The sequence below is a fragment of the Staurois parvus genome, unplaced genomic scaffold, assembly GCF_062004578.1.
Source record: "Staurois parvus isolate SC_StPar_1 unplaced genomic scaffold, SC_StPar_1.0 ptg000414l, whole genome shotgun sequence".
Classification (NCBI taxonomy): Eukaryota; Metazoa; Chordata; class Amphibia; order Anura; family Ranidae; genus Staurois; species Staurois parvus.
Window position 1 is genome coordinate 3,217,079 of NW_028318210.1, and position 20,902 is coordinate 3,237,980.

At 41.7% G+C, this 20,902-nt stretch overlaps 1 protein-coding gene across 2 annotated transcripts in view; it reads left to right on the forward strand.

The window, feature by feature from the left end:
- RGS6 (regulator of G protein signaling 6) overlaps positions 1–20,902 on the forward strand; it is a 577,949-nt gene that overhangs the window by 273,074 nt on the left and 283,973 nt on the right. For both annotated transcript variants that reach the window (XM_089686857.1, XM_089686858.1), the window contains exon 3: positions 17,708–17,807. In XM_089686857.1, coding sequence (XP_089542983.1) covers positions 17,708–17,807 — 100 coding nt within the window. The remainder of the gene's footprint in view (positions 1–17,707; positions 17,808–20,902) is intronic.

The following is a 20,902-nucleotide window of genomic DNA, read 5'->3' on the forward strand; positions in this document are numbered from 1 at the left end:
ATTGTGCAGTAATTTTCATTCCTCTGTGAAGTAATTTGCAGTATAAATGAGCAGCTTAGATAGACAGAAATACCAGACCTCCTATGAGACATTGCTAGAGCTCCTGTGAACATGCAAGCCTGAAACACATTCGGTTTATTTAATGATACAGTGCAAGCAGCACCAGAGTATACCAATCCATGGCTACCAATCAGAATTCTTCTTTTTGCAGCTTACACTGAGAAGGTTAGTGGAAGTGAGTTTCTGTTTGCCAGACATATTTTACTGTGTAGCATTGCTCTTTATACCAGGCTGTCAGCTAAGCCAAATCTATGCTGCAATTTTAGAAACCCAGTCAAATATAGTGTAGCCCCCTCCTAGTTTAGCTAGGGGGAGCTAAAATATAATGGAGCTGGTTAGGTGAGATAACCAGAGGGGCCAGGACTAAGAGACTCTGCAGGCCAGATCCTCTGGAATTTCCCCCCTGCCCTGAGGCTTTCAGAGGAGAGCCTTGGAGGCAGTTAGTGGATCTGAGGAGTAGCTGGTTGCACACTTGTGGGACCTCAGCCAATCTCCAACAGGAGAAGGCTTGGCAAGGGGCTGGGAATCCCTTAAAAGTGTTGGAGCCTGCTCAGTAGAAGGAGAGGGGTGGTGGGAGAGAAGTATACAGCAGGAAGATGTGAGGTTGGAGGAAGAAGGCTGCCAGGAGGCCTAGTAAGATGGGGCCTACCTACACGTCTGGAGAAAGGAGGAAAGCTCGGGACTCACTGGCCCCCTGAGAGAGGACTACCTGTGAGGCAGGGAAGGAGCAGCCCAGCTGCTATGCCTGCTAGCAGCAGCTATTCCGCAATCAGTACACTAGAGGATCTTAGTGAGTACACCTACACCCCCTGGGCGGATTGGGGAAGGAACACTCAGGTAGGAAACTAGATTAGCCCTCTGCTAGTGACTGTGCACCTAATTTAAAGGAACAGGAGTCAGATCCCCTGCTCAGGATGAAGGTCCCCAGATTGCTGGGTGAAGAGGAATTCATCTAGGGTCTGGAGTGGTACAACTAGGATCTGCTGGCTAGCACTCCCACCAAGACTGTGTCAGAGAAAAGAAGCTATGAAGAGTTCAGGAAGTTGTCCTCAAATTTTGGTTTCCTTGGGCATCTTAACACTCGTTACCCGATCCAAGTTCTAATCCCCTCAATAAATAACAAAAAGCAAAACTCAAAGGACTGATTTCTGTCCCCGAATGAAAGCTTGTGCAGGAAATGCTGAATGACTGGCTGTGCAGGACTATAGGGGGACCCAATTCAACAGCAGCCCCTAAGGGGTTAGTGCTGCAATTTATGTAATAAGCCTTGGTTCACACCGGTGTGACTTCAGGTGCGACATGAGACTTACAAATAGCACTTGAAGTCTAATGTATTTCTATGGCACTGTCTTAATCGATGCAATTTGAATTAGCACAATTTCAAAAATAGTTCCTGAATTACTTTTTTTCTGAGTTCATTGTGACTTGCATTGACTTCTATTAAGTGAAGTTGCAAGCCACAGTAAAATTGGAGGAACAAATCGCACTGATCTGCGCCTTTGAAGTGAAGTAGATTTCATAGTCACATTCAGTGTGAACTAGGGCTTAGGGTTAGATGGAATTGGGCAGTATAGACAGTTACACTGATACATGTTTATGTGTGCATTTAGAACATGTTCAGCATACAGTAGGCATACTGCATTTAGTACACCGAGAGAACCAAAGACTAGCTGAAAAAAAATAGAGTTAGTCCTTTGCCACTTAAACCTTTTAATGGTGTGTGTTGACTGGCTTTGAGCTCCTGTTGACGGCATTAATTTGACACCAGTTTGAAACCCTTCTGCAGTAACTCAGATTTCATTGACAGGTGCATTTAACCTCCTTTTGACCTGCATTTGATTGCTTCAAACAGGATTTGCATTCCTGAAGACGTAAAAATGCAAAGCCTGCCTGAGGCAAACAAAAGCCAGTTGACACAGCCACTAAAGCAAGTTTGAAATGTCTATTTAAAATTAATGAGCATTAATACTAAATAGAGTTTCAATGTGAATGAGTTTTGCTTCTTTTATTTTCCTCACCAAAATAGCCAACCGTTGATCCATTGTTTAATGCAATGAATACAGCTTGTGGAACCAAAATGTATTTTCTCAAATATTGGGAACTAGTGGTATTACTCCCACTTATCCGTTAAATAAATGTTAAGCAGCTTTAGATATATTTCACTACAATGAAAATAGTACAAATGAATGGTGTACTCAGCTACAGAGGTCAGCTTTTCTATCTTGTAAAAGCTTTGCTGAAGACAACACCTCACCTTGAAAAAAAAAAACGTAATTTGGATCTTAATTTTGAGAGATTGAGGTGCTTTCAGAAATCAGATCAGTAACATGCAGTATGAAATGTGAAACTAATTACTTAACATCCATGTCTCTGTGGATCTTGCAGAGAGTGACTAGATAGGCTTAGCAAAAAGAGTTAGTGAAATTAATTCCAATGATCCATGAAGAGATTTGAAAATGATTAATAGCTACTGGTCAAATGATCATTTCATAGTTTTTCTCATTTGAAGCTTCAGTATGAACTAATGGCGAACATGTCTAAATCTTCTATTCCAATTACTCTTTTCTGCGTAATCTGAAATGTGTACTAAGAACACACGGAAATATGTACTAAGAACACTAAGTTGGTTTTTTTATGGCCAGATACAGGTTGATGATTCTCTTGTGTTTTTAAAAGCTTTCTCACCATTTTTATGTCTGTTTCCCTAAAATTTAGCTTCATACATAAAGTAGAAGAAAGAAATATATTAGACATGAAATTTTTTTGGACACCTATGGTGTCTCGAATCAAGATATTGACCCTGCTCCTCTGCTGTTTCCTCGAAGAGCAGAATCTAAGAGTGTTATGCCAGGAATCCCTTCACTGGAGTATGGGCTGGGCTGCTGGCTACCCTCAAGTCACTCAATAGATACTGGCAGTCATGGAAGAGGGTAGGTGTTGGGTATTGAGGAACTAGAGCATTAGAGAGGCATGCTGCACTGGGAAGCTAGAACAGTGGTTGAGGCTTCATCATGCGGATACAGGGAAAGAATTGGGGGTTGTGTTGGGTATTTCAAGCTAGGTAGTACACTTCATCCATATGGCAATTATTTCTCATATAGATACTACTAATGGCATTTGAACATCTCCTATTTTACGTTGTATCATTTCATAACATAACAGGAAGGCAGACAGGAGAACGTGACAGGCTTTGGGGGGGGGGGGGTGGACCGCAATGCGTTACCGAGGTCTTGCTTCCTTTATCATGCTGCAGATTGATAAAGGAGGCAGGACGTTGGAAACGCATTGTGGTCAGTCCGCCCCTACAGCCTGTCATGTTCTCCTGTCTGCCTTCCTGTTAATGCCATAAGTGAGAGGAGAGACGCCGCTGATTTGCCATCCTACAGCGGGTCCTTGCTTGTGCCTTACAGTGAGCAGAATATCGCACCACCACTTTGACACCTGGAGCAGTCTACAGGTCTTTCAGATGTAAGTGAGAATGGAATTAAAGTGCATTTAACCATACACTAATCTGGTGCCCTGCTGTTTCTTTGTATGAATAAAGGGGGCAGGACTTCCAATCATTCACCTGGCCTCCAGTCATCATCTTTCATTCATGGAAGGTATAGTACAACTTCTATGAATGGACGACATGGGTGGAAAGGACTGACTTAGTCGGGCACTTCTGATAAGTTATTTTTTAATTAAACTTACACTTTAAAGTGGAACTCCAGCTTATGGAATGGAGCTGGATAAGGTGGTGATCATTCATCATAGAAGAGAAGCAATGGCCAATTCAATAATGACATGCAGCTTACATGTAGACAGGAACTAGCTGTAAAAGGATGGTGGAGAGCAGCATCACTGGGAAACAAAGCAAGAATATGGACAGGTGAAAATAGCATTTTTAGTATTTTAAACTACTTTTCTTTTAATTGGCGAGAAACAAATACATAATTAGGGACTTGACTACCTAAGAAATGTCTTGACTACCTAAGTTGTGTCTGTTGCGCCAGCCATTATAACTTGAGTGATGGCCCTTTTACATAGAGTGGAATAAAGCAAGCTTCTGCTGCATCATTGGAGTGGACTTTTTTTTTCATGTCCTGCTAAATTACAGTATGTGATGCTAAGAAGAGGCAACACACAGGCCGTTTTCTTTCAGTAAAAACTTCTGCAGTGGCATGTGTCCTGAAATATTCACATCTTCTGGTAAAAGGGAACCCAAAACCTACATGTATTATGCACTTGGAATGGGATTGTGAGATGCCCAATTTTGACGATGTTCAATGCTGAGGGCAGCATTTACTTGGATTATAGCATCTTAAGGGTACACAATTGCACAAAGCAGTATTAGCAAGTGATTTAAATGCTGCCATTCTACTCAACCTTATTATACTTTATTTCAAATATTAAATTATTGTAATACCTAGAGAATACTGAAGTGTAAATGTAACTATATAACATGCATGCATAAGTGTTATTGACATAGTGTTATAAATTAATCAAGCAAGAGTAGACCGTACTGGTATAAATAGAGATATATTGCATTTTTATGATCATGGAGCCATATGTTATTAGGGTTAGTTGAGTGAGTATGATAATTAAAATAGAAAAAGCATCAGTAATCCATCCAAACAATCCTGTTGTCGTTTGGTATTACATTTTTGGATGGGAGAGTTTTGGTTAAATACATTTTAAAAATGAATTCTTTAGATATATTTTAGAATTAAGAAGAATGCATTAAATTCATGTTTTTGATGTTGGGAGATTAAGAGAGTTCCTGATATTATTGATTTTTTTCTTGCTATATTGAGTATAGCTTTGTGGTTATGGGAAATAATAATGAGAACCATATCTTAATTTGAAAATAATTGCTTTGAAAATGACCCTTCATATGTTTTTTTTAATATTTACTGGGCTAGAGAAAGGTACACTAAGGATTCCTTGTTACATAGTTACGTAGTTAGCCTGGCTGAAAAAAGACAAAAGTCCATCCAGTTCAACCATTAAAAAAAAAAGGTTATAATCCTATACCCACAGTTGATCCAAAGGAAGGCAAAAAACCCAGCAAAGCATGATAGAATTTACTCCTGCAGGGAAAAACATTCCTTCCTGATCCCCCGAGAGTCAATCGGATATTCCCTGGATCAACTTTACCTATAAATGTTAGTATCCAGTTATATTCTGTGTATCTAAGAAAGAATCCAGCCCTTTTTTACAGCAATCCACTGAGCTGGCCAGAACCAACTCTTGATGGAGTCTAGTCCACATTTTCACAGCTCTCACTGTGAAGAAACCTTTCCGTGTTTGGAGATTACATTTAATTTCCTCCAGACGTAAAGAGTGCCCCCTTGTCCTTTGTGATGAACTCAGGGTGAATAACTCTGCACCAAGTTCACTATATGAACCACTGATGTATTTATACATGTTGATCATATTCCCCCTTACTCTCCTCTTCTCAAGAGAGAATACATTCAGTTCCACTAATCTTTCCTCAAAGCTGAGCTCCTCCATGCCACTTATTAGTTTGGTTGTCCTTCTCTGTACTTTCTCCAGTTCTCCACTTTTTGTGAATTGGTACCCAAAACTGAACTGCATATTCCAGATGAGGTCTTACTAATGATTTGTACAGGGGTAATATGATATCTCTCTCTCTGGAGTCTATACCTCTTTTGATACAAGAGAAGATTTTGCTTGCTTTAGAAACCGCAGCTTGGCATTGCATGCCATTATTAAGCTTGTGCTCTACCAGAATTCCCAGATCCTTCTCCACCATTGATTCCCCCAGTTGTACCCCCCTAGTATGTATGATGCATGCATATTATTAGCCCCCAAGTGCATAACCTTACATTTATCAACTTTAAACCTCATTTGCCACATAGTTGCCCAATTAAACAGTGCATTGAGGTCAGCTGCTTAAACACATCCTGTAAGGACGTTATTCAACTGCACAGCTTGGTGTCATCTGCAAAGACTGAAATGGGATTTTTAATTCTAGACCCTATATTGTTTATAAATATATTAAAAAGTAAGGGTCCCAACACTGAACCTTGGGGAACACCACTGACAACCCTAGAGCATTCAGAGTATGAATCATTAACCACTACTCTTTGAATATGATCTTTTAGCCAGTTTTCCAGCCATTTACATACCGATTTTTCCAAGCCCGTAGACTTTACCTTACACATCAACCGTGTGTGGGGAACTGTGTCAAATGCTTTTGCAAAATCCAAGTATACCATATCCACCGCCACCCCTCTGTCCAAGGTTTGGCTCACCTCTGCATAAAAAGAAATCAGATTTGTTTGACAACTTCTGTCTTTCATGAATCCATGCTGTCTGTTGCTTAAAATATTTTTTCCAGCAAGAACTCATCTATGTGGTCTTTTTTTAAACTCTCCAGTATCTTCCCAACTATAGAAGTTAAACTAACAGGTCTATAATTACTTGGTAAAGATTTTGACCCCTTTTTAAATATTGGCACCACATTGGCCTTACCCCAATCCAGTGGTATTATGCCAGTCATTAAAGAGTCCCTAAAAATTATAAACAGTGGCTTCAAAATAACAGAGCTCAATTCTTTAAGGACCCGTGGGTGTATGCCATCCGGTCCAGGTGCTTTATTCACCTTTATTCTGTCTAAATATTTTTGGATCATGTCAATTGTGAGCCAAAATGGATCATCTAGAGCTGTGTCAATACCATGCCCATTATGGACAAGAGCTCCCCCATTCTCCTTTGTATACACAGAGCTGAAGAAGGTATTAAATAAATTTGCCTTTTATTTGTCCCCAGTCATCCACTCTAGATTATTTTGTAAAGGGGCTTTATGCTCGGACCAAACCTTTTTACTATTAATATATTTGAAGAATTATTTGGGGTTGGTCCTGCTATCTTTTGCAATCTGTTGTTCATTTTCAATTTTTGTGGCCTTTATTTCCTTTTTGCATATTCTCTAGGCTTGTATTTTTTAAAACTTAAGGTGACACTAAACTCACATTTTTTATGAGATAAAATATATGCAATATGTGTAAACATAAGTACCTTCTGTCTCTTCTTTCCTTTGTTTCATCTCTCAAATACAATTTTTTCTGCTATCCTCAGATGTCTGCTATCCTCAGATGTGTTTGTTCTCCATGGCCCCTTGTGTATGGGAACATTGCCACCCTTTCCTGCTCCTCCTTAGATGGACTACATGCTGTATTTATGTACAGTACATACACATAATGCTGTACGGGTATTGTAGTACTCATAGAGAGGAGCATGTGACCAGAAATAACAGCATTGATCACTCTCCACTTGTAGCGGTAAGGTGCATCAGTGGAGTACAGGTAGCATGCACAGGACAAAAAGAAGCCTGAAAACTATTTTTAAACTTAAAGTCATTGTGAACCCTTACATATACCAAATGAAGTGACTGACCTCAGGTGACACACAGAGATGAAAAAAATCCTCCTACACAAGTCGTACCTGTTTATCTGTAGGCTGCTCTTCTCTTCATTTGTTCAAAGTCCAGAATTTATAAAGCTTGTCTAAACATTCAGAACATAGGGAGTGGAGAACTGAAATTACACACTGCAGAGCTCAGGGAGGAGAGCTCTGAGAGCTAATTGGAAGGCAAGGACACACTCCCTTCACACAGCACACAAGAATAGAGTTGAGGTTGTCAATCACATGCTGTGTGCTAGAGGTTCCTTCCCTGTCATATTTTTTCCCTTGGTGTCAGGAATGCTTTTCAGAAGTGATTCATGCACATACCAGAGGCATGAGGTAGCAAACAGAATTATACTTAGTACTCTTAACTGAGACAAGTACACACTATAGAAGTATATGCATTGTTCATATTTCATGTCTGAGGTTTACAACTACTTAAAAAAAATAGAGCCATAGTAAACTTGATATTTTAGAACAATTGATATAAAAAATTGAGTTTTGTGTCAGTTAAACTCTAGGCACAAATTAATGCAGCTCTTTAATCATTAATACATCATTATGTATGAGCTTCCTGCAGTCCCTATAAAACAGAGCTGGATTGTGAAAGAAGGTGGCAACACAAGGAGCCAATCAGTTCATTTTCTGACAAAAAAACATTCCAATAGGTAGGGATAGCAGAGTGACAAAGAGAGAAGCTCATCACTGTGCTACTTCAACCATTTGTTGGGTTTTTTTTTTTTGCATTTATCAACCACGTATAACAAAACTCTATCAACCGTACACTTACCAGACACAAAAGAAGCAAACAGGAGCAGTTATTTGTTAGGATTAAGTTTGTACCAGTGTGGGAATGCTTTGGTGTAGGATTGCCCTTCCTCCTAATTCAGAAGTGTTAGTTGAGGGTGCTTGGCATCTTATATGATTGACCATGGGAGTCTTCATTAATAGCTGTACCAAGCAGGTCCAGCTGAGGTATAGCCAGAACATATTGGTGGAACTATAGTGCCAGATGTCCTGGAACACCATTTTAAGGGTGTGACCAGAAAATGGAAAGTCTAGAACAATCCAATTAGCCCAATTACATATTTTTATTTTCCAGATGATTGTGTACCCAGTGGGTCATGCATATGTAAAATAAGTTTTAAAAAAATTTGCATGCACTGGAAAGGATGTTTTCTGTATTCCAAGTCTAACGTCAAATGAACAGCTCACAATCTGATACATTATGAATTCCTGCATAAAGCTAGGGTCTTGGAGTCCTTCATTTCCCAATAGCAGGATCTCTAAGTGGTGAAAATAATTTTAAAAGACAGCTATTTCTCCGCTCTACCACCTGCTCTTCCTTTTATAGTTTTTCTGTAGTGGAATCTCTTATTTCCAGCTGTTTCTAACTGGTTCTTTCCTGCCCTGCACATTATAAAATAGTGATATACATACATTATGAAATAGCTTATGTGCTCTTACTAGAAGCACCACATAGTTTTAAAATGAAGAGATGCTGAAATTATTGAGTTTACGCAGTTAACCCTCTTACACCAATGAGAGATAATCCAATATGTGAATTACCACATTCAGCACTTCAATATTCAATCAAGGTAAATTATATGGGAGCCATGCTGAATAAAGTCCAGTTAACCCACCTTTAAAATAAAAGGGATGCAGTCAGACTGCATTAAAAGTAAAGTGTGTGACAGAGATTTTTCCTTTATTTTTCTTTTTTTTTTCAGAGCTGTGGTAGGGACCCTCCAAGTCCTCCATTACAGCCTGCCTGTTAAAAACTACTGGAGGAGCAGATAAAAGACCAGTCACCCTGCACAAGAAGAGAGAGCAGCAGTGACTGGTCTTTATTACAGGACGTTACTTTAAAGTTTCACACTGGATTATTGCACAGATCTGGAAGATAGACACTAATTGCAGCAAGAATTATGTAAGAATATACTGTACACGCCTTTCGTATTTACACAAAATTTGATAATCCTAGAATTTAGCTTTAGAACTAATCGTAGTACAAAATAAGAAGTATCTATACCAAAGAACAAAAATATAATATACACTATATTGCCAAAAGTATTGGTACGCCTACCTTTAAGTAGTACTACTTTGTGGCTGAGTTGCTGTTGTTCTCAGTTGCTTCCACTTTGTTATAATACCACTAACAGTTGACTGTGGAATATTTAGTAGCAAGGAAATTTCACAGATGGACTTATTGCACAGGTGGCAACCTATCACAGTACCACGCTTGAATTCACTGAGCTCCTGAGAGCGACCCATTCTTTCACAAATGTTTGTAGAAGCAGTCTGCATGCCTAGGTGCTTGTTGTTATACACCTGTGGGCATGGAGGTGATTGGAACACCTGAATCCAATTATTTGGAGGGGTGTCCCAATACTTTTGCCAATATAGTGTATTACAAATTACCTGATTTTAGAAGTGGCCACAATTTTTTTTTCAGGCTTTTTTTCCTTATTCTATTAATGGTGATCCTGCCAGTAATACACTTCCTGCCCTCGGGTGATAATACTGGGACACTGTACTGTATATTTGGAGAAGCAGTGTTGTTACCCTAGGCTTCCTGTTCCTAATCTTGACTTTAGACCACTTCCTATTCTCCCCATCCCCATAACATAGGGAAAGGTTTTGGTAGTCCACAAAAGAGAAAATGGAAGGGGTGACTAAACTGCTTGAGATTTCAGTGCAGCACAAGGTGAATTATGAGGTCACTGGATTTCTGGCAGGATCAGCATTTTTTTCTGCCAATTTTGATATTGCTGTTTATAAAAACAATCATCCTATTACTACTTGACTACTACTTGACTTAAGCATTATTTGCATAGGTACACTACTTTTGATGCTCTTACCTGTTACCAGAGTTCTGTTATGATCTCTTTCACCCTAAACATTTCCTTGTATTTCTGGTCTCATACTGGTTTAGAATGTTATGATATTGTGTAATAATAATGGGAATGTTTGACCATTCTTCCATAAGCGCATTTGGGAGGTCAGGCACTGATGTCTGATGAGAAGGCCTGGCTCACAGTCACCGCTCTAATTCATCCCAAAGGTGTTCTATCGGGTTGAGTTCAGGACTCTGTGCAGACCAGTCAAGTTCCTCCACCCCAAACTCGCTCATCCATGTCTTTATGGACCTTGCTTTGTGCACTGGTGTGCAGTCATGTTGGAACAAGAAGGGGCCATCCCCAAACTATTCCCACAAAGTTGGGAGCATGAAATCGTAATTATATCATATTACTATTTGTAGTAATACTTGAAAATAACTGTACAGTTAATAGCTGAACAGGAATATGCTGCATTTTGCCTCTGTGCCTATAAGTACATGCGTCTTTGTTACTGTATATCAGGTATATTGAATTAAAATTTATGGAGATCCGACCAGTAAAAGTTTCTTCCAGAAGAGCTTAGAACCGCGTGGTTTTTTCGGCCCTCTCCTATATTGCAATCCCTTACATCAGTGTCTTCAATCCCCCCCCACACATCAAAGCAGTCTCCTCTGCCCCCCTTCACTCTCCTACCTTAGACAGAGTGGCAGGTGGGAGGCAGAACATTTCTGGACCTAGTGTGGGAGTCACAGCAAAGCACTGAATGTAGTTCGGGAGCGGGAGCTGCCGAAGTAAACTTTTTGTATTAATCAGCAGGTGATTGGCTGCTAGGACCGCCCTGCAACTAAACACCTGCTAGTTAACTTTAAAAGGTAACCCCGGCAGCTCCCGCACTCCTTTCACTGCTCTTCTGTGACTCCCACACTCAGGTGTCCGTTTATGAACCAGCGGTAAATGATCGCTGCTCAGTTCTCCGGAATTCTCGGAGAACACAGTTCTCCTGTGAATGCAGTTTATGAAGCGGTGTAGATCAGTTCTCCAAACGAAGGGAGAACGGTCTACAAACGCTGGAGAACGGTATACAAACGCTGGAAAACTGCTGCTTTTACTATAATCTCGCGAGATTACAGTAAAAGATCAGTTTACTAAGCAGAGGTAAATTATATCTGCTTAGTTTTCGGTTCCTCCGATTCTCCAGCTCTGGGCTGGAGAATCTGGAGGGAGAACACAGATCTCCAGTGAAGAGCTGAACATGTTCTCCGCTGATCTTCTGAGTGTCATAAACTGTGAATGACCAGAGAATAGCTGCGATCCTCTGAATCACAGCTATTCTCTGTGTCATAAATGGACAACTCAGTCCAGAAATGTTCTATCTCCCGCTCCCCACGCGGAGGCTGGTGGAAAGAAGCAACTCTTAAATGGCGCGACTGCAGTTCCGGATGGAATAGTGGTTCAGTCCGGATCCAGACTGTGGTCCGCCATTTAGTGATGCCTGCTGTAAAGGTACATTGAGTTTTTTTGTTACCGCAAATGTATGTTGGGGTACAATTCCGAATGAAAGGTAGTGCACCACCATGCGCATACTGTATACCTTCATATTAGCATGTGTTGTGGTAACAAGTTTTACCACAAAGCAGTAGTGTGAATGAGCCCTAAATCTATTAAAGGCAAAAACAACTCTATAAGATGCAGCTATTTCCCAACTCACAGGCTACACCCTAATACTGTATATGGGAGCAGCTGCAATTGAAATGAAGCTGAGTATTTTTATTGTACCAGAATCAATATGCATTACTTGGATTGTGGAATAGAAGAAGAATTATCAATAATTGTTTTTTCCATTATTTAGTTCCATCTCCTGAGGTGCCTCAAAACAGTGGCTGCAATTATGTCAGTTACGGCAATCGTTTTTAATTAAAATTTAAATTTAACTCCTTTTTAATGCTGAACTTCAGGAAATAGATAAACTCTTCCTTGCAGTAGGGCCCTTACACTGTAAGGATTAAATAAATGCTCGTTTAGTCTAGGGGTGCGGGGGTAAAGTATATTACTTCTTATTTCTTTTGCCCCAAGCTATGGACTGTGGGTGGGCCTTAGGTGGTCCTGTGGCTTCATCACCTGCATTAATATAAACAAGTCAAACTGCGCAAATTCCCAGTTCTTTAACTTACAAAGTTGCAAATATTAAAGAGGATATCCTCTCTTCACATAACCATTAATTAATAGAATATTGCACTCTGTATAGCAATGTTACAAACTAAACTTATCATATACCGGTATATTCATTGTGAAATCACTCATGTCTATATAAAATGATCAAATCAGTGAAAAAAACAAATAAATAGTTACGTACAGTCCATGCAGAAAACGATAGTGTCCGTATAAATGCAATGCTCCACAATCAATAGTGAAGCCATTTTCCAGTTCCGTGAATGTGAAATTAATGCTGTGAATCCTAATCCATCCAATTGATCGCCAATATGTGCACCACCCCCATGTGAATAAATGGAGGCTTACCAGAAACAGGGACCCCTTAATTATATATCATCACCTGCATTGCAGGGCTATTAACTGTACATTATACATAGAAAAGGTGAGCGGGCGAAGGTGGCCCAAAGTGCCTTAGAGAGGTGGCAACACTGGGTTGGTTGCATGGATGGAGGACGCCTGCCAGAGCCAGCCATAAGATAAATATTACACCTTGTCCCTGTACCCCTAGACTAAACAAACATCTAAGCCATGCAGTGCAGGGGGTTTCATTGCAAGGAGAGAATTTGTCTAATTCCCTGGGTTCAGCTTTAACCCTTTTGTAGCCACAGCACGTGAACAGCCCCATCTTGCTGTTATTTTACCATTCAGGTGGGTGGCCAGGGGGGTTGCAGTAAAACCATGGCTCAATCACCTGTTTTACCAGCCCCTGGCTGCCCATCTTTAAGAGCCCTTAGTTAAAGTGTTAGTTCAGTCAAAATCTATCTAAGGCTAAATCTACTCTCACTCCATTCTAAGCCTATTCTGTCTATCCTGTGAAAGAAGAGATGCTTATTCTTACCTATTCTGAAGCCACTCTAGTCCAATCACATGATCAGGTCACAGTGCTGGCTTCCATGAAGAGGCAGCCGACAATGGATGCCCCATAGTAACCCTATGGGCAGGCTTGGACTGGGACCAAAAATAGGCCCGGGCAGTTTAGACAGAGCAGCCCATTTTTTTTTTTTAAACCAAATTACAAATAATAACAGCTACCGGTTTCTCGATATCTCATCTTTTAGTTATATTTAGCCTTCTTCAGTCACTATAATTTATCAATTATTTCGAATTATGTAAATATATGATAATAAATGAGAGAATGAATGCAATATGTAAAGTGCTACATTCTTACCGCTTAATGACTGGTTGCTAGAGTTTACTGCACATCATTACCGCTCACTGATTGCTAGAGGTTACTGCACATCATTACAGCTCACTGATTGGTTGATAGACTTTACTGCACATCATTACCACTCACTAACTGGGTGCTAGAGGTTACTGCACATCATTACCACTCACAGATTGGTTGCTAGAGGTTACTGCACATCATTACCACTCACTAACTGGCTACTAGAGGTTACTGCACATCATTACTGCTCACTGATTGGTTACTTGAGGTTACTGCATATTATTACTGCTCATTGACTGGCTGCTAGAGATTACTGCACATAAATGGCAGTGGTTGGGAGGGATGGAATGAGTGTCAATGCTGGTGGCGGGATGGGACCAGTGACAGAGCTGGGGATATGGAATGAGTGGCAGTGCTTGGGGGTGCGATCACTGGCAGTGCTTGGAGGAATGCAATGAGTGACAGTGCTGGAAGGGGGAGTTGGGATCAGTGACAGTGCTGGAGGGAGGGTAGGATCAGTGGCAGTGCTGGGGGGAATTTATTGAGTGGCTGTACTGGTAGTGGGAGGGATATGATCAGTGGCAGTGGGGGGCTCACTGGCAGTGCTGGGAGGGAATGGAATGAGTGGTGGTGCTGCTGGGGGGGGGGGGGATCAGTGGCAGTGTTGGGGAGAGGGTGGAATCAATGGCAGTGCTGGTGGGTGGATCAGTGGCAATGCTGGGGGGAGGGTGGGCCTTATGGCAGTGCTGGTGGGGGGATCAGTGGCAGTGGGGGAGTGATCACTGGCAGAGCTGGGGGGGAATGGAATGAGTGGCAGCGCTGGGGAGAGGGTGGGATCAATGGCAGTTCTGGTGGGGGGATCAATGGAAATGCTGGGGGGGATGGAATGAGTGGTAATACTGGTGGGGGGGAATCCGTGGCAGTGCTGGGGTTAGGGTGGGATCAATGGTAGTGCTGGTGGGGGGATCACTGGCAGTGCTGGGGGGAGGGAATGGTATGAATGGCAGTGCTGGTGGGGAGGTGGGATAAGTGGCAGCGCTGGGGAGAGGATGGGATCAGTGGCAGTGCAGGGGGGGGGGGGGAAATCATCAGACCAAGGCTCTTGATGATCGGCTGATATGAGGCCTGCACTGGGGACTATTAATAGTAAGTCGGCAACTGATATATATCAGGGAACTCACTCTCTCTCCGGCTCTGTAATTTCTGTAGCAGCAGTGACACCTAACCCACCTCCTCCACACCCAGCTCCTCCCCATTCACAGTCACAGCGCAGGTCAGCTGACCTCTAGTTTCCATCACTGGCCCCATGGCCATTCTGAGATTAGCGGCCGGTCGCAGAGAGGCTGGATGAGCGGTTCGGGTTCAAGGAGCAGCTCAGCTACCGCAGCTGCTTTACACCCCACAAGGACTTGAGGCCTGGTGGCCTGGCCCACCAGGCAAGTTCCCAGTGTGCCCTATGGCCAGTTTAGGCCTGCCTATGGGTGACGTCACTGCACAGGCATTTGCAGCCATTGTTGGTGATCTCTTCTCTTAGCTTTTGCTATGCTTCAAAACAAAGTATACAGTTCACTTTCTTTTGAATTTAACATATTCACTTTACACTATGTATGCCCGTGCGTGTGTAGTCAAGTACATGTGTATGTGTGCATGTATAGTATAGCTTCCTGATGACATAACTGGAGACCTGGTCTTTTTCATTTCTGGTTACACATTCTTCCTGTAACCTTTTTGTACAGCAATTATGAATACATTAACATTTTACACCCTGTTCCAAATTATTATGCAAATTCTATGTAAGTGTCACAAAGATTAAATATTTTGTTCTTCAGTTTAACTCATGGATGGCATTGTGTCTCAGGGCTCTTTTGATCACTGAAAACAATCTCGGACACCTGTGATAATTAGATTGGCAGGTGAGCCCTATTTAAGGAAAAACTACTAAAGGAGGCTGTTCCACATTATTAAGCAGAGCACCATTTTCAAGCAATATGGAGAAGAAAAAGGATCACTCTGCTGCCGAAAAGAGTGAAATAGTTCAATGCCTTGGACGAGGTATGAGAGCATTAGATATTTCACGAAAACTTAAGAGTGATCATCGCACTATTAAGAGATTTGTGGCTGATTCAGAGCACAGACGGGTTTGTGCAGATAAAGGCACATTGAGGAAGATTTCTGCCAGATCCATGCATCGGATCAAGAGAGCAAGTGCTAAAATACCATTAGATAGCAGCAAACAGATATTTGAAGCTGCTGGTGCCTCTGGAGTCCCACGGACATCAAGGTGTAGAGTCCTCCAGAGTCTTGCAACTGTGCATAAACCTTCTATTTGGCCACCACTAACCAATGTTCAGAAGCAGAAATGGCTGCATTGGGCAGAAAAATACATAAAGACTAATTTTCAAACAGTCCTCTTCACTAATGAGTGCCGTGCAACCCTGGATGGTCCAGATGGATGGAGTAGTGGATGGTTGGTGGACGGCCACCCTGTTCCAACAAGGCTGCGACGTCAGCAAGGCAGTGGTGGAGTCATGTTTTGGGCCGGAATCAAGGGAACAGAGCTGGTTGGCCCCTTTAGGGTCCCAGAAGATGTAAACATGACCTCTGCAAAGTATGTGGAGTTTTCTGGTACAGAAGGAAGAACTATGCTTTCCGTAATAAAATCATCTTCATGCATGACAATGTACCATCTCATGCTGCAAAGAATACCTCTGCATCAATGGCTGCTGTGGGGATAAAAGGAGAGAAAGTCATGGTGTGGCCTCCATCCTCCCCTGACCTCAATCCTATTAAGAACCTTTGGAGCATCCTCTATGAGGGTGGGAGGCAGTTTACATCCAAACAGCAGCTCTGGGAGGCTATTCTGACATCTTACAAACAATTTCAAACAAAAACTGTCCAAAAACTCACAAGTTCAATGGATGCAAGGCTTGTGAAGCTGCTATCAAATAAGGGGTCCTATGTTAAAATGTAACGTGACCAAGTTAAAATGTTGTTAAAAGTTTGATTGAAATAGCTTTTGATTTCAGTAAATATGCTGCAAACACAACAAATGACAATTTTCAGTTCTTTACAACCTATGAAGTGTTTTGAAACTTACTGTGCGTAATAATTTGGAACAGTGCATTGGAAGTGTTTTATGTTTTAAAAAAATACTGTTATCATTAGGAGGTTTGTTCAATAAAATTTGAATTGTACTCTTAATAGTTGATAACATGAGAATTATGCTGACTGTTATTTACATCAGTTATTTAGGTAAATGAGAAAAATATAATTTGCATAATAATTTGGAACACGGTGTACATATAAAAGCAAACTGCACCACATGAAGCTTGTCGCCCAAAAAGGAGCAGGAACATCTTTTGGGTGACAAGCTTTGTATGATGCAGTTTCCCACCATTGCAGCGCAATTTATCACAGGGCAATTGTGGCAGAACCACACCGCATTTAGGTGCCATTGAAAATGATTGGCACCGGAACACGCATAGTGCGTTTTGCTGCTATCACAGTGCCATTTGAGATTTCTGCATTTCTGCCTGAGATCCCAAAATACCAGATGTGAATGGAGCCTAAGAGCTATTTTACTGTGGATTTTAAAGTGATAGATACCGCTTCGTGAATGGAGCCCAGAGTGACCATGATCCGGAATGGGGTTGCAGGAATACTGTTCAGGGAGGCACAGCACACATGCTTATCCTGCTATACTGTTTTCCTCAGTCTCTGTGGAGGATGATTGCTGATGCCGCAAAAGAAGTGAGACTTTTACATAATCTAGCAAAAATAGCTGGACTGGACAACTGCCATATTTTTGAGCACTTTTACTCAAAAATGGGCTTTCAAACCTACTGCTGTTAAACTCTTGAAAAAAATAGACAAAAAACAAAGGACTTCAAAATGCAGAAACTTGTTTTGTGTATTAAGTGAGCTTTAAAATGTGTAATATCTCATAAAACAAAATGTTGTACTTATTTTCCCTACTTGGTAGACCACAAAATAGTAACTCCTTGTTTTATTGTTACAGATTGAAGATATCATCACCAGAATGCAAGATGATAAAGCTGGTGGGGTACCTATCCGAACAGTTAAAAGCTTCCTGTCTAAAATCCCAAGTGTGGTTACAGGTAAAGAGATTTCATTTGCCTACCTTTGATGTATATGTTTTTTTCTAGAGCACAGCAGGATAATGAAAGTTAAATCAGGTCAATACTTCTAGCAATGTTGTGGCATTTGGAAACCTTATGCTGGCTGGAAAGATAAATACAAATAGGCAGGACATTCCCTGCAATGAGTGCAATCAGCGAGTGCAAATAACATGGGGGCAAGTTGTTGTTAATTATTTATGTAACATTATTCTGTAAAAATCATTTAACAGTGTCATTTCATGAAATAATTTACAAGGGCGTGTTCAGGGACGGGGCAAGGTAGGGGTTGGGTGGGGCAACTGGTGGCGAGTAACTCTTAAGGCCTGGCTAGTAGTCTAATATGTGAAGTGAATAACATTGATTACCTCGTTATAATGTCTACTGAAAGTCAGTGGGATATACTGTATTAGGCAGCAAGTTAACATGTTGTCTCTGAAACGGATGTTTTGAAAGCAGAAAAAAGGGCATTGCAGTTCATTGTGTATGGGGCTGTGTAGCCACAGACCAGTCAGGATGCCTATGTTAATCCATGTCCACAACCAAAAGCACCTACAATGGGCATGAGAGCATCTGAAATGGACTACGAAACAATGGAAGAAAGTGGCCTGCTCTGATGAATCTTTCTTTTACATCATGTGGATGGCTGGGTGTGTGTACGTTGTTTACCTGAGGAACAGATGACACCAGGATGCAGTATAGGAAGAAGGCAAGTCGGAGAAGGTAATCTGATGATTTGGGCAATGTTCTGCTGGTAAACCTTGGGTCCTGATATTCATATGGATGTTACTTAATACTTACCACCTACCTAAACATTGACCTGACCAAATATACCCTGTTATGGAAATGCTATTCCTTGATGACTTTGGCCTCTTTCAGCAGGATAATGCACCCTACCACACTGCAAAAATGGCCCAAGAATAGTTTCAGGAACACAACAAGTTTGAAGTGTTGACTTGACCAAATTCTCCAGACCTCAATCCAACTGAGCATCCATCGGAGGTGCTAAAAAAAACAAGTTTGATCCATGGAGACTCCATCTCGCAACCTAGAGGAGTTAAATGACCTGCTACTGATGACTTGGTGCCAGATACCGTATTCTACTTTCATGGGTCATTGTTTTGAGACAAATAGAGCTTTCCTTTGGTTATTTTTACCTTGCAGTCACTACAGAAAAATGTTGAAAAAAAAACAGTTTCCCCTAGTTTCTGTTATAAACTTTGCAAATAATCTTAGTTCATAAATTTAGTCCGAAATGTATTTGCTACATTTCTTTGGTAAAAAGTGTATTTTATTTAGGAAAGTTATGGGGATCAAGTTATAAAACATTTGTTGGACGAATGTCACATTTATACAGGCTGCACAAATTCAGGCTGTAATTTTTGCAATAGAATAATTCCTATGATAGCTACATCTAGTGGCCAAAATTTAATTTTTTTTCTCATTGAAGTATTTCAGAAAACTATACTGCATTTTGGCCACTAGTTTGAGCTGGCGATAATAGAAATTAATCCATTAGAGAAATTACAGCCAAAATTAGTGCACCCTACACAAATGTGTGTGAGATTTGTCCTACAAATGTTTTATAAATAGACCCCATAGACCATACAAACTGTGATGTATATAAATTTGAAATGTATTAACACTGATGCTCTGACTGCCTATCGCACTTCTTGAGACCATAAAATTCCAGGACAGTACGTAAACTCCCAAAATTATTTTTTTGGAAAGTTGACACAATCCACGGCATTTAGTAAGAGGCACAGTGCATTTTTTTAAGTTAACTCTTGCCACATATTTTTTTTTATAAGAAAGTAAATAAAATTGTTTTTTTTTTCACAAATTTGTTATTTTAACATTTTTATTCTCACTAGAGATGAGCGAAGTATTCAAAAATTCGATTCAGCTGATTTGGCGAATTCGCGGAATAAATTCGATTCGAGTCGAATATATTCGCTGCGAATTTAACTTATAAAAAGGGTGTTTCTAGGCTTCAGAGAGCCTTTATATTAGTGCAGAACACTGTACCTTTAATTTAAATGCCCTTGGAGTCTGCTGGGGAAGAGAAATAATACTGTCAGTCAGTATGACATGCAGATGAGTGCCGTCGATCTTAGAATCACCGCACACTTCACTCATTTGGGCAGTCACGGGGCCAAAACCAGAGTGTTGAGCCACAGTGTGGCGGTGGAGGCAGCAGCAATGGGAGGCCATACAGCACCCTATGACAAAATGGAACCCACCAGCAGTGTGAGGAGACCTGAAAGTGGCACATGGCAGAGTGTGGCGATGGAGACAGCAGCAATGGGAGGCCGTACAGGGACCCATGAGACACTCTGGACCTGGCAGCAGCATGAGGAGGCGGTACGGGGGCCCATGGCAGATTACGGGCCTGGCAGCAGCAATGGGTGGCCCGTAATCTGCCAGCACCCTATGACAAAATGGAACCCACCAGCAGTGTGAGGAGACCTGAAAGTGGCACATGGCAGAGTGTGGCGATGGAGACAGCAGCAATGGGAGGCCGTACAGGGACCCATGAGACACTCTGGACCTGGCAGCAGCATGAGGAGGCGGTACGGGGGCCCATGGCAGATTACGGGCCTGGCAGCAGCAATGGGAGGCCCGTAATCTGCCAGCACCCTATGACAAAATGGAACCCACCAGCAGTGTGAGGAGACCTGAAAGTGGCACATGGCAGAGTGTGGCGATGGAGACAGCAGCAATGGGAGGCCGTACAGGGACCCATGAGACACTCTGGACCTGGCAGCAGCATGAGGAGGCGGTACGGGGGCCCATGGCAGATTACGGGCCTGGCAGCAGCAATGGGAGGCCCGTAATCTGCCAGCACCCTATGACAAAATGGAACCCACCAGCAGTGTGAGGAGACCTGAAAGTGGCACATGGCAGAGTGTGGCGATGGAGACAGCAGCAATGGGAGGCCGTACAGGGACCCATGACACACTCTGGACCTGGCAGCAGCATGAGGAGGCGGTACGGGGGCCCATGGCAGATTACGAGCCTGGCAGCAGCAATGGGAGGCCCGTAATCTGCCAGCACCCTATGACAAAATGGAACCC